We start from the raw sequence: 16680 nt of genomic DNA, 5'->3' as shown, positions 1-16680 counted from the left end.
TCCAGTACAATGTCTGTGAGGTCCTGCCCCTGCTGTGCTTCTGGCCCCCTTGCTCTGTTTCTCAGCACCACCTCTTAGGCTCTCCTAGGTGGCTCCTTGGTGTTGGACAACAGCAAGAGTGTGCTGGACAAACCTGCAAAACAAGGGCCAACAGATTATAAAAGTGAAACTTAGTCTCCTTACATTTTTAATTTTAAGGAGATGGCTCAGTGTAGTGATTAGCCCAGTATACATTTTTGCAACCAAAGTATAAATCAGAGGGCTTCTGATTTTATTTGAGCCAAGCTAACAGAATAACTAAGTGCATGGCCTGTCAGCAGCTATTTTTTGCAACTGTATTTAATATCCTGTCTATAATATAGTCTGGCAAAATTTTTTGATTTCTTATATGTAAAGAAGCCTTCTTCTACTTTCTAAATGAGATGTTCTTGAGGGCTTCCTTCTTTATCCTTGTTACAGCTGGACTGTTTCTTTGGAATGTTTGGTCAGTGTTAATGAGTATGGGTAATATTAAATACTCAGATGTGAGCACAGAGTAAGCAGAAAAGATTGCCTGTCCAGTCATATCCAGCTTAATGTTCAGACACAACTTCCATGGAAGCATTTCTAACAAATTCCACAGCAGAGAAGAGATGGAGTTTATTAGACAACATGGGTGAATGGTAAATGGTAGAGTGGCTTGCCACCTCTGGCTGGAAGTGAGCAGAGGGTTAACATGAGCAGAAACTGAGGAGATGTGAGAAGATAGAGTGCACTTTAATGTTTAGCTTTTCCTCCCCTGCCAGTTGCCCTATGATGATATATGCCCTTTCACCCTCCTCAGAAGTTATGTTCCATCTGTATACTTTTACAGTGTCAAAACAGTTATAACTTACACCTATTTTCTGACCATTGATCCCAGAGGTATAACTTTTGTTTCTATTCAGTTGCAGCTGAACCCAAGAGGGATCTTTTTTTCTGTCATTTGTTAACCTTGAGGTTGTGTTGATCTGACATCCTGACTTTCACACACAGTCAGAAACCTGGCAATAATTGTTAGTTTTCTTTGTGATGATCTGTGATTATAGAAAAACAGAATTAAATGTGAGAAAAAATGGAAGTCTGTTGACAGATGGTATCAAAATTTACTGGCTTTCCCAAAGGTGAGGCAAAATAGACATCTTTGAAAACAGCAGGCAAAATTAGCAACCTGAAGTGGGGGTGGTGTAAGGATTAGCTAATTTATCTATGCATTAACTCAGAACTACGTAATAGAGGGTTCTTTGTGGAGTTCTTTTTTTCCAAGTAAAGATTTATTTATCATTGATGAAACTGAACACAATCAGAAATCTAGTAGATTTAGATTAACACATGTATTTGTGATTGGAGTACCTTTGTAATATGGTGTGTCTTAAAACAACAAAGAAACCACAGGGTCCTTATTTATTAGAGATTAAATAGCACATATGTGCAGTTGTATCCTTTGCTGTGCTTTGTGCTACAGCTGAGCAACTGGAGTGAAAGATTTGCATTTGTCAGGTTGAAAGATACAGTGCACTATACAGTCAAAACCATCAGAAAAAGGAGATTTTGAGGAATCACATTGGCAACCATCCTTTATGTTAGGATTGTGACAGCACCCAACCTTAGACTCTCAAAGTTCTGTTCACTTCTAGAACTCAATCTCTTTGTCTGGTTACTTCTCCTCTTGTTTTCGCTGGGTTCAAGGCAGCATAAGAAAGGCAGGGTGATGCTTTCCCACTTATTTTGTATCAACAACTGAAAGCCTTCCAGCATTTAATTATCATTGGACCAGCTGCAGTGCAGCACTTGTTTTGACTTGTTGAGCAAGTGCATTTGACTTGGAAGAGTAAATTGAATGAATAACACATGTTTAGCAATGAAATTTTTAACAAAACATTGGCTCTTGAATGAAGACCAGCAATTTCATTAAAACTTCTGCTTCACTCCATAATTTAATGTAAAGTAGCAAGAAGGTATCATGGGTAATCTCACAGTGTCCAGATCACCTGGGAGGTTGTGTGTGAGAAAGCCAAGCCCAGTTATGCCTCTTTGATGGAGGCGTTTCTTTAGGTATCTGCTTATAAAAGTTGCTGGCAGGCACTGTTACATGGTTTCTGGGAACACTTTCCTTCTCATGGTGAATGCTGGAAGCTTTTAACTATTAACTGAGTTTTAATTCTGAAAATAATTCATGGAAGAAAAAAAGAAACTTATCCTTTTACATATTCACTTATATATTAGCATGGGTGTATTACTTTCATTATTTACCTGGGTACTGTCTATCACTTACTAAAGTGACACATTTATTTTTAATTTACATTTATTTATAAATGTAAAATATTGCATGCACATTTTGAGGGGATTAGAAAGTAGAAATCACATAATTTGAAAGTCCACCTTAATATTTTAGTCTTTACGCTATTTGGAGTTTCTGAATGTGTGTTTTGTTAATTGGCAAGGATCTATGAGATCTTATTGACTACAATAACAAAATGAAGAAATGAACATTTTAATAATAGAACAGTACTCTCAAAAGATGTAATACTAAGTGCTTGATTAAAATACATTCATACAGTAAAACTGTTTCTTTTTTTATAAATTATGGGATTTTGAAATGCATTTCTTTGAGGGTTAAAGAGAAAAAACCAATAAGTTAAATAATTTTGCTTTGAAAAAAGAAAAAAGGCAATTGGTGTTTTGTTTGATTTTTTTATTGTCCTTTTTCTTTTCCTTCTTGCTTTATATTGCCATTGTTGAAGGTGTTTTCATTGACTTGATTTTAATTACTATGCAATTTATACAGTTCAGTATGTCTGTTCAATTATAGAAGGCATGTTCAACCACTAAAAATTTGGATTCAATAAGTATTTAATTTTTTAAAACTGTCACTAACTGCATAGTATTTCATCAAAAAATTTTCAAACTGCCTCTAATTTTGGTAAACAAAATAGGAAAATGTTGCTCATTTATGTCAGTAGCTGACCTGAAAATAAAGGATTTAGTGAAATAACTCTAAATTTACAGCAGTGTATCTAGCTTCTGTACATGACTGATCAAACTTTATTCTTTGTGTTTTGAAAAGAAAGTTTCATGTGAAAGTAATTTACATTATTATTTCAAAACCACATCTGTAAATATATAATTACTTTAAATAAAACGATAGAATTATAATAAATGCAGAGAAACTCAACTAAAAAGTACTGCAATAAATCAGTTTTTAAGAAACAGAACTGTTGCAATGAAAAAAAACCCTCCAGACTTGCCCTTTCTAATTAAGCAAAATCCCTACTGATAAGGGAAACAGCTTTGCTCCAGTTGGAAGGGGATCTGAATGTAGATTAAGTTTCTGACAATGACTTTCATGTCTAAGATAGGATATGTGTGGAATGTAATTTGGAGACTCCTGTTTTCAACCTCTGCCTACATTTTTCATATAGAATCATTTATATTGAGAAAGGACCGTTGACTCAAAGTATTAAACATTCACTGAAAAGTCCATCACTTTGAGGGCTTCATTCTGCTCCCTGTACCTGTCTTCAGCCTCAGGGAGCTGGCACCCAGAGAACAACTGGCCCAGCTCTATTAAAGGCTGAGACAAAGAAGACATCAAGTACTGCGGCCTTTTCCTCATCCTTTGTCACTGTGTTTTTCCCCACATCCAATAGTATGGAGATTCTCCTTTGCACTCCATTTGTTGCTGATCTATTTACAACAACCTTTTCATTGTGTTTTAAGGCAGTGCCCAGATTACATTATAGTTGGGTTTTGGCCATGCATATGCATACTTGGAGTCCTTCTGATTTCCTGGCCCTTCTTTCAAAGCGCATAAACTCCCCTTTTTTTTTTCTGATTTCCAGCCAAATCTCTTTGTTCAGGCAGGCTGCTCCTCTTCCCCATTGACTGTTTTTTTGGCACATGGGGACAGCCTGCTCCTGGTCTTTCAGATCTCTCTCGTGAAGGATATCCATCCTTTCTGGACTCCTTTGTCCTTCATTCTGCCTCCCAAGGGACTCTGCCAACCAGCCTGCTAAACAGGCAAAAGTCTGCCCTCAGGAAGTCCAGAAGAGCAGTTCTGCTGACCCATTACCTTACTTCTTCAGAATTAAAAACTCCATTAAAACCCCATAATTCTGTGTTTGCTGTGCCCAAGAGGCCTCCAACTATCACATCACCCACCAGTGATTCTCTGTTCACTACCAGCATATCCACCTTCCCAGCTGTGTGAGTGGGTTCTCTTCCACACATTCCAGGAACCTCCTAAACTGTTTTCTCTCTGCTGTGTTGTATTTCCAGCAGACAGCTGGCAAGTTGAAGTCCCCCATGAGAACAAGGGCTGGTGACTGGGAGACTTCTCCCAGCTGCTTGTAGAACATTTCATTTGCCTCTCCATCCTGGCTGGATGGTCTGTAGCAGACTCCTACCTGGATATCTGCCATTTGCCTTACCTATAAGCACTCAACCCCGCTGTCACCATTATTAAGTTCTAGGCAATTAAAACATTCCCTAATATAGAGGGCTGCCTCACTGCCTCTCCTTCCTTGCCTATCCCTTCTCAAGAGTTTATAGCCATCTTTAGCAGCACTCCAGTTGTGCAAGCCATCCCACCAAGTTTCTGAGGTGACAACTACTTCATCCTAAATGGAAGACATGCCGTGGGGAAGTTTGTAGTTAAAATACTCAGCTGAATTGATTATGGTGATGTAAATGGTAAATGTCTAATGTCACATAATAAAAAGAAGTCAGGCGTGGGAACAAAAACCCATTTCATTCTCGTTTTGGACCTCAACCTCTGCATTTCTTCTCAGGATGTCCCATTTCTGGGTTACTGGCATCCTGGCAGTTAGGACACAGTCACTGACATCAGCTGATAAGGATTGAACTGTCCTTTGAGCAAGGACTATCCACTGGAGCTGCAGTGGACCAAAGAGGAAATGTAAACAAACTCTTGTTCTGTTTACTGGCTGGTACAAGACAACTGACCCTCAACAAACAGAATTGTCTCTCCACTGACCATATCAGGCAGCCATCTCTGCTGTCCAAAGCAATGCTTTAAGGACAGGTAACTGTTTTTTTCAATCTCAATGTCTAACTCAAAATAGATTCCCTGAGTTCATATCAGGAAACTTACCATTCTAAAAAACAGATAAACCTAGTGAAGCAGTAGTGCTCAGGGAAGTAGAATCATAGTCTGCTGCTTTTTTTTTTAATCACTACTTTGGGAAGTTTTTTTTCTTCATTCTTGGATTTTAAAAGTTCACCTGATTTAAAACCCTTTCTAGAAGACTGTAATCCTCATTCAAAGGCCAATGAACGGGATGAAATGGCTGCCCCTTACTTCAATATTGACTAGATTGTACATATTTAGGACTTCCAGGGTGAAAAAATGAAAGGTATGCTTTCCCAGATAAAGTAATTTTTTTTAAAGTTGATATTAATTTTCTACAAGCCAAAAAAGTTACAAAGCTTAAAAATACAAAAATATATATTTTAGAATCTGTAATCTGGTCTCTCTTCAACTGAGAATGACATTCTTATTAATGTCCTTAACTTCTCTCAGAAGCACTTCATTGAGATATTTACACCTAGCATAGCTGTTTTATTTTGGTTTTTTTAAATGCTGGATGCTTCTCTAGAATCACTTTTCCCCTTTCTACATACCCTACAAAACATTTGTTGCCTTAATTTATGAAAGGGGGGTCACCCTAAACAGTCTCATCTGTGATACTGGAATTTGAATGAGAGAGTGAAGAGCAAGAGTGGGGTAAACAGTTATTTGATGTCTGTCTTTTCACAGTAGCACAATAGCTAATTCCTAGGGCCTCTGACCTTTCAGTGTCCTGTAACAGAGTACTTGCATTAATCTGTTGCTTATCTGTCACCTACCACATTTGATATTTCCAGTCTCTGCTTTCAATTATCAGTCATTAGAGGCAGCACTGAGTAATTTCAGGAGAAAATGCCTGGAACCTTTGACCTGTTTTGGTCAGATAACCACAAGTGTTCACTGTAGATAAACTATCATTTCATTATATTCAAGATGTAAATGAGTGTCGTTTGTAGTGTATCAGCTTACTGTAAACTTTATCACCTTGGAGTGATTAAAACTGGCTGGTTTACTTAGTACTTATACAAAGAATTTAGAGTCAAACAGTGAAATTCAGTGAGATTAGTCTAAATGACCCTTTCTAGTTACACAGGTCTGTAAACCCTCCATTTTGCCTTGGAACATAGATTTAATAGTTAAAAAGTGACATTAATTTGATTAGTGAAGGTTCACTGTTTGTGAAGCCAGTTGGGATCCTGGGATGTTATACTGTAAAATCAACTAATTATAACGTGTCTTTCAGCATATCTTTGGTTTGTTACCCATTTGCCAAAGCAGCTTTCACTTTGCCCATGCGTCACAGCCACACACCAAAATTTTCAGGAAAAGTGAAGCACATATCAGTGTGGAGCTAATCACTAATGTAAGAGCACATCTAATAGTCCCTCATGCACTATGACCTAAACTCATTGCTAGCAGTTTTTATAATTTTTAAGCTCAGTCAACATAATCAGACATTTATAACTGAATTTCTAAAATACTGATTACTTGTTATACATCTATGTAAGTGCTTTCGGTGTTTTTTAGTTGTTATTTTTTTCCCCTCATAAAATAAATAGTTTTGTTAATGAAAAACAATGCATGATATTTTATTTTGGTGTAAAAGAAGACCTCTTTTCCAAAATACCTTTTTTCCTGTAAATTTGACTTTTTTCTTCTTAGAGTTGGACTTAATGTTAATACAGTGTAAATGTTTCATCAGTTTGCCACATGGGTGGAAAATATCATTCTTTCCCATCTTACACACAGGTGTTTGTGATATTCCCCTGAGCCACGACTTGTCTGATGTAACTGTCGTGCTACATATATTAATTTCAGGTGGTATAAAAATGCCATTTTTAAAAGTCAATGCTAAGAATCCTGACCAATGAGAGCAAAGGAAGATTTTTTCTTTTTTTTTTTTTGTAATCAGAACTGCCCCTAATATTCTATTATTTTTACTTAGAAAAATTCTATTCCTCCAATGATTAAAAAATACTTCCTGATTTTCTGTTCAACTGGTTTTTAGGCGCTGTGATTTGTCCCACAGAAATGCATTTTGGCAGATGTACTGAGCAGGGCTGGAATGGCATGAGAACATTCTGAAAGGACCAAATACTTGAAAATTTTAACCTGTGTTTTTCAGGCTGCCAGTGTTGAAAAGCTCTTGCCTGTGAAATAAAAATATTTGAGAAATGGTGCTTCCCTGCACTTCATGCTATTTCAGCAGGACGAAGGACCTGGCAGATACCCTACTGAGCATTCACAGTCTTGCCTGACAAGGCATTTATTAGATGCAGAAGGGACCAAGATTTGTGTATTATTTTCAGTAATAAAATATTCATTATCATTAAATAGTATTTTACTTTTTAAACTTGTCTACCATTCTAACTATTGGTCATTATTGTAACATCACCATCACCTCTTTTTTTGTAGTCTGCTATATAATGCAAGATTTTAAGTTGTCTACATTTGTGTACAATTTTTTTTTTTTTGCTTTATACATTGGGTGATATAAATCTGTAGATGGACATCCTGGGTTCACTGCAGATGGGACCTCCTTGGACTTGGGGTGTTTTTTCAGTGTTGTTCAGTGTTTCCTACAGCCCCTCACTTCTGCAGACTGTTGCTGCTCTGAAGTCCTGGCCTGCCTGTAAATGCTGTCTCGAACCAGAGAAATTTTGAACTTGTGTCCCTTTCAGATGACAGTGCTGCATCTTCCTTGGGTATATATGTGGAAACACAGATAAATACTATCTGTGTGAGTTGTAACAATTAATTTGAGGCCTACCAGAAAGTGGCTGTCAGTATTCTTTCAGCAGTTGTGAGTGATCCTGAGAGATCCCCACTGATACTGTTAAGGGTATTGTCGAGGCTTCTGTCCAAACTATAACATATAGGGAGACAACTACTGTTTCAAAACTGATGCTACTAATTAGAAAGTACTTGGTAGAAACTAGACAAAAGGAAGCTTCAAACCCAAATAAAAATCAATCTGTCCGGTAGTAGTGGCATTTAAACCTTTCATTCAGTGTTTAATTGTTCAGTATTTACTCATAGTGAGTAGTGCTTATGTATTACCAGTGCTATATGTGCTGGTAAATACTTGTTGAAAAAATACTATCCAGAGACAGCAGAAAGGTTTGCACTATACTAAGTCTGTGTTAAATATAGTTCTGATTTGAAGGTTATTGACATATCTGTTCCATGACAGTTTTGAAATGCTCAGTTATAACCTCAGAAACTTGGAGCACGCTCTTTGTACTAGAAAAAACCCTCCCGGCTCAGTGCTTTTGCATATGCTAATCTCTGCCAAGCTCCCCTGAAATGAAAGGCTTTACATGGGTATTTAAAAAAAAAAAGCAAACAACTCCCAAACCTTAAGTCAGATCTCTGTATATATCTCAGGGTTTAGAACCGGGCAGTGGAGCTGCTAAATAGACTGTATCCTGTTTCTCTTCAGTAGCAGCCCATCCATCTTCAGCTACAGAGCAGCCAGTTTACATGCTTCTGCTGCTTTTCTGCTTTACTTTTTCTGCACAGCATTCGATGGCAAACCCATGTAAGCAAAATATGCACTTGAGCCAAGTAAACCTCACAGTTAGCAGACAATTTTCCTTTTGTCAGCCAGGAGAAAGTTCATTTTCACTGAAGATAAAGTGTTCTTATAGCCTATATATTTTATTTTTTGTGGTTCTTAAGGCAATACAGACTTGTATGTAAAAAAAAAAAAAAAAGCTAATGAAAGCAAGGAGGGTTTGAAAAGGTGACAGGGAAGTACACTGTAAAGAACTAGTTACATGACCACAGGTGACTTAACTAGTAACTACTGCTCTGAAAATAGTGTTAAATACCTTTCGTTCAATAGCTCCCACTTTAATATGTCCATAACTATACCCTTATATGTCAAGCCCAAAATTATTTTTTACCTTTTAGTGGATTTCTATTTTGTAAGACAACATATACATGATAATAATACAGATATGTAGGTTTATATATAAAATTATATAATTATATGTATATACATGCAAACACATACACGTTATGTCTGTAGAAAGAATTGTTTGGGAGGCATGTATATATAAGCATGTAAGTATAAATATTGTAATAATTTACACATTATTCATACATGTAGCATTTAGTAATGCAAATATGTGCTTTTTCAGAACAGACATTGTTCCTCCCTCAGATCTGAGGACTAAAATGCAGTCAAAGAGCTGGGATTACAGGAGAGAGTGTTTAGGGAAGCTGAGTGTAGCCATAAATGTTTAGTTGGTTATCTAAAACCAGATCCCAACTCTGCATTTTAGACTTTGTCCACCATCAGTTATACAAAGCACGTATGTCACCAGGCAGGTAGAACTTTCCAGAAGACAGAAATTCTGTCTTCCAACGGAGGACAGCTTATTCATAGGTCAATGATATGTTGTACTCTGTGGAAGTGGAAACCATGGATCATTTTCCTTTCCACATCCCTAAAATCTGAAGTATGAATCCCATAAGGCGATCATCAGCCAGTACTATGGCCTGTAGTTTCCGTCGTCACATCAAAACACATATTCCATTGCAAAAGTTGCTCCTAAATCAGAATCAGAACTGCAGCAGACAATAGAAATAGACCCAAACCAGTTATAAATTAAAATCATCTGGTTTGTTCCTCTTAAAATTCTGTAGAAACCTCAATTAAGCAATCACGAGGCTTGCTTTTTTATTTTAAACTGTGGCAGTGTCAGAAGCAATGGGAGCTGCACCTGCCCACCAAGAACAGGTTTGAGGGGACTTGTCAAGCCAGAATTGTACATCTATGCTGCTGGGGTGCCAGGACCACTCGGCCCTGACCCACAGTTCCTTCTTCTGACCACTGGAAAGATGACGTGCATGCCATTAGAGTACAACTTGTGTTAATTTATATGGCTTAACTGCTTCTTAACTATACAGTTGTTGCAGTGCACTTTAGTACCACTTTTATTATGTTAAACGGAAATAAGCTGCATTCCTCTCATCAGCCTGGTTATTAGAGGCAATTAGTGTTTTTCAGAGTCATCTATAGTTCTGACATTGCTATTGCTGTTCTTATGGCTACACTGAAGTCCTAAATCCTTTCACAGCTTTTAGTTTGTCCATATTTCTAGTTGCTTTACAACATGCCCCCTTTCAGCTTTTTTTGATATTCTTTCACTCCAGCTTCTGGAATTTATATAAAAGCCACGGAGGTTTTTTTTTCCTTTTGAACTGAAGATACTGGGCTGGTGGAATTTCCTTTAACTGGAAGTATGTCTGGGCTTGTGGTTTTATTATTTGCACAGTTTTATATTGTCATGTTTGTTAACCCCCAAGCAGAGGGAATGCTCCATTCATCATGGGAAATGGGCATTTGTTTCACATCTTTAATTTACATTCAATTCTTTTTCTCACAGTTGAAAGGGACAAGGACTTCTCCCACCACCGAAGGCACTACAAGGAATTCCGCTTTGACCTGACTCAGATCCCTCATGGAGAGGCAGTGACAGCCGCCGAGTTCCGGATATACAAAGATCGGAGCAACAGCCGCTTTGAGAATGAAACCATTCAGATTAGCATCTATCAGATCATCAAGGAGTATCCCAACAGGTATCCCAATCCTGGCATGGACTCATCACATGCTGAATTCCATCCCCTTTGCCTGTCTTAAGTTGGGACAGTATTTGATCATACACCTGACAAGGCATCATTGCTACTGCTGTGGCTTGCACAGTGTTAAGGCAACAACAGCAAGCCCTGAACAAGAATAGAATTTAGGCAACAACAGCAAGCACTGAACAAGAATAAAACTTACCTTAAATGTAATTTATTCCAGGGTTATGTCCAAGTTCACCAAATAATCTGCCCATGCACAGAGCAGGTGACGTTCATGTTCTCAGTGAGCAAATGGTGGAGTCCTGTGCACAGTCCAAGTGTATGGGTTTGGGAAATGAACCATTTGCTGACACTGAGGTACTGCAAGCCAAGATTCACTTAGCTCCTTAGAGGCAGAAAGATTGTCTAACTTTTGAAGAAGCGTGGCTTTTTTGCTTGTGTTTGACAATTCTGCAGAAGGCAATTAAAAGATAAACTCATGCATTAACTTTAAGATCACATGTGCATACTTAACACATGCTGCTCACCATAACTGAACATTAAAACAAATCAAAGAATCATCTAGGCTGGAAAATATTTTTGAGATTGAGTCCAACCATAAACCTAATGTTGCCAAATCCACCAATAAACCATGTCCCTAAGTGCCACATATGATGTTGCATGAGCAAATCCTTGAATTTGAGTTTGCAGAGCTCTGTGTATGATGTTTTCAAGACTCTACAAGACCTCAGTAAATTAGCAGATTTCACCAGGCAAAGTAGCTAAGTACCTGAAAATTATGATTGAAAACTAGTATCAATTCCAAGATGCTTCTGAAAAAGCTACATAGACCCAAAATATAGGGATTGAAATTAAATTAATTTATGTCTTTTCTCAGAAAAGGCGGGGGTGAAAGAAGTTCTATTTTAAGATAAACAAAAACTATTCTTCATCTTGGAACTGATTTCTATCCCAGGAAGGTTTGGCAAAACCAAAGAAAATGTCAGCTTAAACTTGCAGAGTATTTGGTAGGAAACAAAAGTCTCATCACAAGTTATCTTGAAGGCTGAGCCAGAATTCAAATCTCCTTTCTGCCCACAGAATCTTGAGCTTGTACCCTCCAGGTCAGATCTCTGAACTCCAAGTTATAAAATATTTATGGCTGTAAACAGGGATTCATTTTATACCAATGGAATCAACAGGAGGGAAAGCACTCATCCTTACAGAATATCTTTCACTTTCTTAGTAAATTTGGGGATGAAGAAAATAGTATTGGGTTTTGTTTTGTTTTTTTTTACCTCTATCTTCAGCTTCCCAAAAATTCTTTTGACATAGGTTCTAAAAGAAACTTATTGGAGGAAGGAATGAAGCAGGGAGGAACAAACCATATCTTTTTCAAGAGGAAAGGTCAAGGCTAAGGTGATGAAAGCTTTTCACCTGAGAACTCAGATTTTTTTGTGAACTAATGGGAAAAACTATTTGTTCTAATACTTTTGAAGTTTTCTTTTTAAGTGTTTGAATATTTTCAGTTGGTGGTTTGTATTCTAATTTAAAGAAAGCAAAACTGTTTACCACTCAGATGAAAATCACAGTTATTACCTGACTTGTTAAAATGGCAACTGCCTCTGTGAAGGCATTAAACAATGCTTTTGACTTCTTTCAATGCATAAACAGAAATTTATAAATGCTTTATATTTGCATCTACAATCATAAAAGCCCCATATCCTCTAATGGAAGCATGCTGCTGGAAGGAGGAACAGGCAATGACACACTGTGCATTTGATTTCACCAGTGTAACTACGGAAGCTTCAGATGTAGACTAAGTGTTCCTCTCCTAGTGTTGATTTTGACAGTTTCTGCTAATATGTAGGGATATTATAGGCAACTGCCTCAGTGGAACAGGACAGGAGAAGACCACAAGCTCTCACTGTTCAAATTAGAAACAACAAAATTTTTCCATGAGCCCCTTACTGTCTCCAGGCAGAAGAAACCCTAAGACGAGCTCCTAGGAATTTTTATTTTTCCAACAAAACCACAGCTTTTGCTTTTGTGGCCAGACTTCACTTGTGGTTTTCTTGACTTTATCACCTCAGGTTTATTTGACATATGTACATTAGGTTTCAGGTACAAAATTTTTAGAAGCTGTAACTACAGAATGGGAGAGGAAGAGAACTTTGAAGATGGAGAGGCACTGGAACATGTAGCCCACATAAGTTGTGAATGCCACATTCCTGGAAGCTTTCAAGGCCAGGCTGAATGGGGCTTTGAGCCACAGGTCCTAGTGTAAGGTGCCCCTGCCCATGGCATGGGGTTGGGACTTGATCATCTTTGAGGACCTATCCAACCCAAACCTCCCTCTGATTCTATGATTCTGTAATATCCCACAGTCCTTACTAGTGACATTCCACAGCAGAACTGCTCCTGCACCCTTTGCTTTGAGCAGGACACACGGGTGTCTGACAGGACTCTGCAATCCCAAACACAGTCCTGCTGTGCTTTCAGGCACACGGCTCAGGGTTTCCAAGTTGCATACTAAGGATTGTGCTGTAGTCTCAGGCATTCTTCTGTCTCTATGGCAGCATGGCTACTGAAGTGTGTGTGTTTAATTCCCTTGGAGTTTGCTGAAGTTCCAGTCTTTGGGATTAAAGTTTTTTATTTGGTCTAAGGAAATGTACAGCATGGCCCATAGCAGGCTGACTTCCTATGGAGCCCCACCATCGACTCCTACCCGAGTCTTTTCTCAAGACAAAAGTAAATATTGTCCAATTGATGCCAAATCTTGGTTCATGATTTGGTGGCAGCTAGCCACTAATTCAAGTAAACTCTGAGGGCTGTTTTCACATTAGGGAATGCTCAAGTGGCAGTAAGAAACAAAAGCCAGTTTCCAGAATGAGGATGGAGGTAAAACAGCATTATTGGGATGGCCTATTACACTGTAATGATTATTTTATCTGATCAAGGACTGTTCTGGCTTTCAAGGAACATGTAGCTGGTTTGTTCCACCTTTTCTTCCTTAAGGGTCCCAGGAGATGTGGAGCTTCTTAGATGCTCTGCCTTCAGCCTCTTTGCTGAAATTTTTGACTGTGATAGCATTTCTCCTTTATAAAACTGATCATTGGGGACCAGACTGAAATCACTGAACTGAAAGAGCCTCTGTAAAGGTACAGCCAATCAGCTGCATTCTGCATTTTGGGCTATTTACGACATAATGCCTTGGGTTTTTATTACATGTTGTGGGCTATATTTTAAATAGAAATACTTTTTAAAATTCAGCCAAAATTTGCAGCTGTTTTTCATTTTAAGTGTGATTGCACAGAATAAAGGAGAATTTTAAAATTAAAAATGTCACAACATATGATGGGAAGTTTGAACGAATGACATGAGCTAATGGGGGAACCCTGATCCCAGAGCTCCTGCTGCCTTCTCAGGGGTCAGGTTTTTTTTTTTTTTTACCCTGTATCTGTATCAATTGTGGAAGAAGTTGTTATTTCCCCTGAATTTTTTTCTCTATGTTTTACAGACTTTGAATTTCTGTAGTAACATGCTGTTGTTATGTGGGCTAAATTACTAGTATTGGTCCAGATACATTTTCTCCATTCTTCTATGTGCTCTCAAGAATCAGTCCTGGTTTTCTCTAAGTAACCCCAACTCATTTTCATTTCATTTGTGGAGGTAATGAGTAAGAGCAATCTGTCTCTTTAAAGTTTATTACCTTAGCCAGATCACTGTACTTGCAGGGACACAGACAAGTATTTGAACTTTAGTTTGAGTTTTTGCTGCAGTACAAAGTAATAAAGTCACATTGAGGAAAAATTTGTCCCTCATAGGCATTTCTGGACTGGACCATTAGTAGTGCCTTATTCTGATTTGGCATGGGAAACATTGTGATTTTGAGAACATTTAGTATCAGTCCTGAATTTGGCATGGAAAGACTCTATACGAGAAAACAATTATGTATTCTAGGAGGAGAAAAGACAAGTGTGGAACTATATCACTGTGGTATTGTACTATTTTATATTCCAAACACCTTTACAGTTTTCTATTAAATCTACTGAGTGATGCAAAAGTATTTCTAAATAAAAATCTCAAAGACTATTACAGTCGGAACTTTTCAGGTTTAAAATTCTGATAAAACTGCTTATTAGAGAAAAAAAGTTGGCATTTAAGACTCCAGAGAGTACTATTTATGAGCTTGTGGTACGTTGTTAATTTGTTCAGTGCTAGCATAGCAGGTCAGGCTCTTTTGAGTTGTAAGATTTTCTTCATGTTAACTCCAGAGGGGGAATGTAGGTTTTCTCCTTGTGTGGTCATTAGCACAGGTCTACTAGAATGGAAGTGATAAGAGCCCAGCAAAAAGATGATCCTTTAACAGAAGAAAAAAAAAAGGCAACTTGAAACAAAAGCCCTTTCAATTCCCTTTTTTTTAAAATTACCTTCCTTTATAATTTCTGAGCTCTTTAACCTGATTTTGCAGATATATCTCACGTATAAGTAAACACATGCTTGTCGTAGTTCACTTGGTCTTATTTTCTTCATTATTTAGCAATCACAGTTTCAAAGGTGCACTTAATGCTTTTTTTAGTATCAGACATTCTAGGTGCATTTACTGTGTTTAGATAAGACAGGAACTTTCTAAGGTGTCGTTGTGATTAAGCATGTAAGAATACAGTGACAAGACACTAGCAATTTTAAATCCACTTTTTCACACAAAGCCTATTCTGGCTGGTTGTCTTTCCTCTTTAAGTGTGAATTCATTTTGTCTGTAAGGCAACAGTACAATTCCCAGATCTGTGTGAGCCAACTCTGGCTTTAGCTGACTTGTACAGTAAAAATTAGAATTAAACATTTTTTCTTGTATCTTACTGTTTTGACTACTGTTTATGGCATAAAAAATATGTTTCTATAACTATAGATTTTGATTTAAAAGGTTAAATGGTGAAAACAGTTTTTAATAATGCATGCTGCTTTGTAGAAGCGTGTAAAATGAAACTGGTGAGAGTTAAATATCTTGGGTTTAGTCTGGTCATTGTAGTAAATTATTTGTAATACAGATGATGATCTGGAACCAATTGTGTCACGAGATATGTGGAAACAGAACAAATAAATGACCCATGCTAAAAATTTATTAACACAATTATACTAACTCCCCTGAGCAACCCTTCTGAATTACTGGAAGATTTCATGGGAACAAATTTGAAAATATACCAGGGAACTGAGGGTTAAAATGTAATAATTATATTATTGAATAGATATGTAATTTCTGCTTTGATATAGAGACTTATTTTCCAAACATCTGCAGTAATAGGAAACAGTCTGAACTGCCATCTATTCATGTTTTGTCATAGGATACAGCTGCCATCATATGTTATTAACAACAGATCTTTTAGCAATGCTATACCTCTGAGTTTTAGTTGAAATTGGGAAGTGATTTTGACATTTTTTGTCTTTTATGCTGAAAAGTTTATAACAGTGAATCTTCCTGATGCATTCTAATGTTCAGAGATGAATTTTTTATACACGGCCTCAATGATGTTTTTCATGTTGTATCAGGAAGCTGTATTTTTCAGATTTTCCAGAGCTATCATTTTTACATGCTGAAGCTCATTTCAGAAAGGCCTCTTAGGGAAATACCTGCATTATACTTACCAACTACCTGTCATCTACAGCACATGTTGTACTATGTCATAATGAGGATATATCAAAGGATTATTGATTTGGACTCCAAGAAGTTATTGTCAGCAAGAAAATTAGGGACAGAGCTAATAATATTTGAATGCCTTAAGTCCCTATTTTCTTTAATTTAGGGATGCAGACTTGTTCCTGTTAGACTCAAGAAAGGCTCAAGCTTCTGATGTGGGCTGGTTTGTTTTCGACATCACTGTGACCAGCAATCACTGGGTGATTAATCCACAGAACAACCTGGGCTTGCAACTCTGCGCTGAAACTGGGGATGGTAAGATCCAAACTACAGATCCCAATGCCTTGTGTGCTCTTGACAA

The 16680-nt window shown here is 37.5% G+C and overlaps 1 protein-coding gene across 2 annotated transcripts in view; it reads left to right on the top strand.

Annotated features, from left to right (window-relative positions):
• The window catches only part of BMP5 (bone morphogenetic protein 5), a 54580-nt gene that overhangs the window by 13577 nt on the left and 24323 nt on the right, over nt 1–16680 (top strand). For both annotated transcript variants that reach the window (XM_036380597.1, XM_036380596.2), the window contains exons 2-3: nt 10504–10696; nt 16486–16634. In XM_036380597.1, coding sequence (XP_036236490.1) covers nt 10504–10696; nt 16486–16634 — 342 coding nt within the window. The remainder of the gene's footprint in view (nt 1–10503; nt 10697–16485; nt 16635–16680) is intronic.

This window comes from Molothrus ater, chromosome 3 (genome assembly GCF_012460135.2).
Source record: "Molothrus ater isolate BHLD 08-10-18 breed brown headed cowbird chromosome 3, BPBGC_Mater_1.1, whole genome shotgun sequence".
Lineage (NCBI taxonomy): Eukaryota > Metazoa > Chordata > Aves > Passeriformes > Icteridae > Molothrus > Molothrus ater.
Note: the sequence above shows the minus strand (reverse complement) of the source record. Positions and strands in the feature narration are given on the sequence as shown.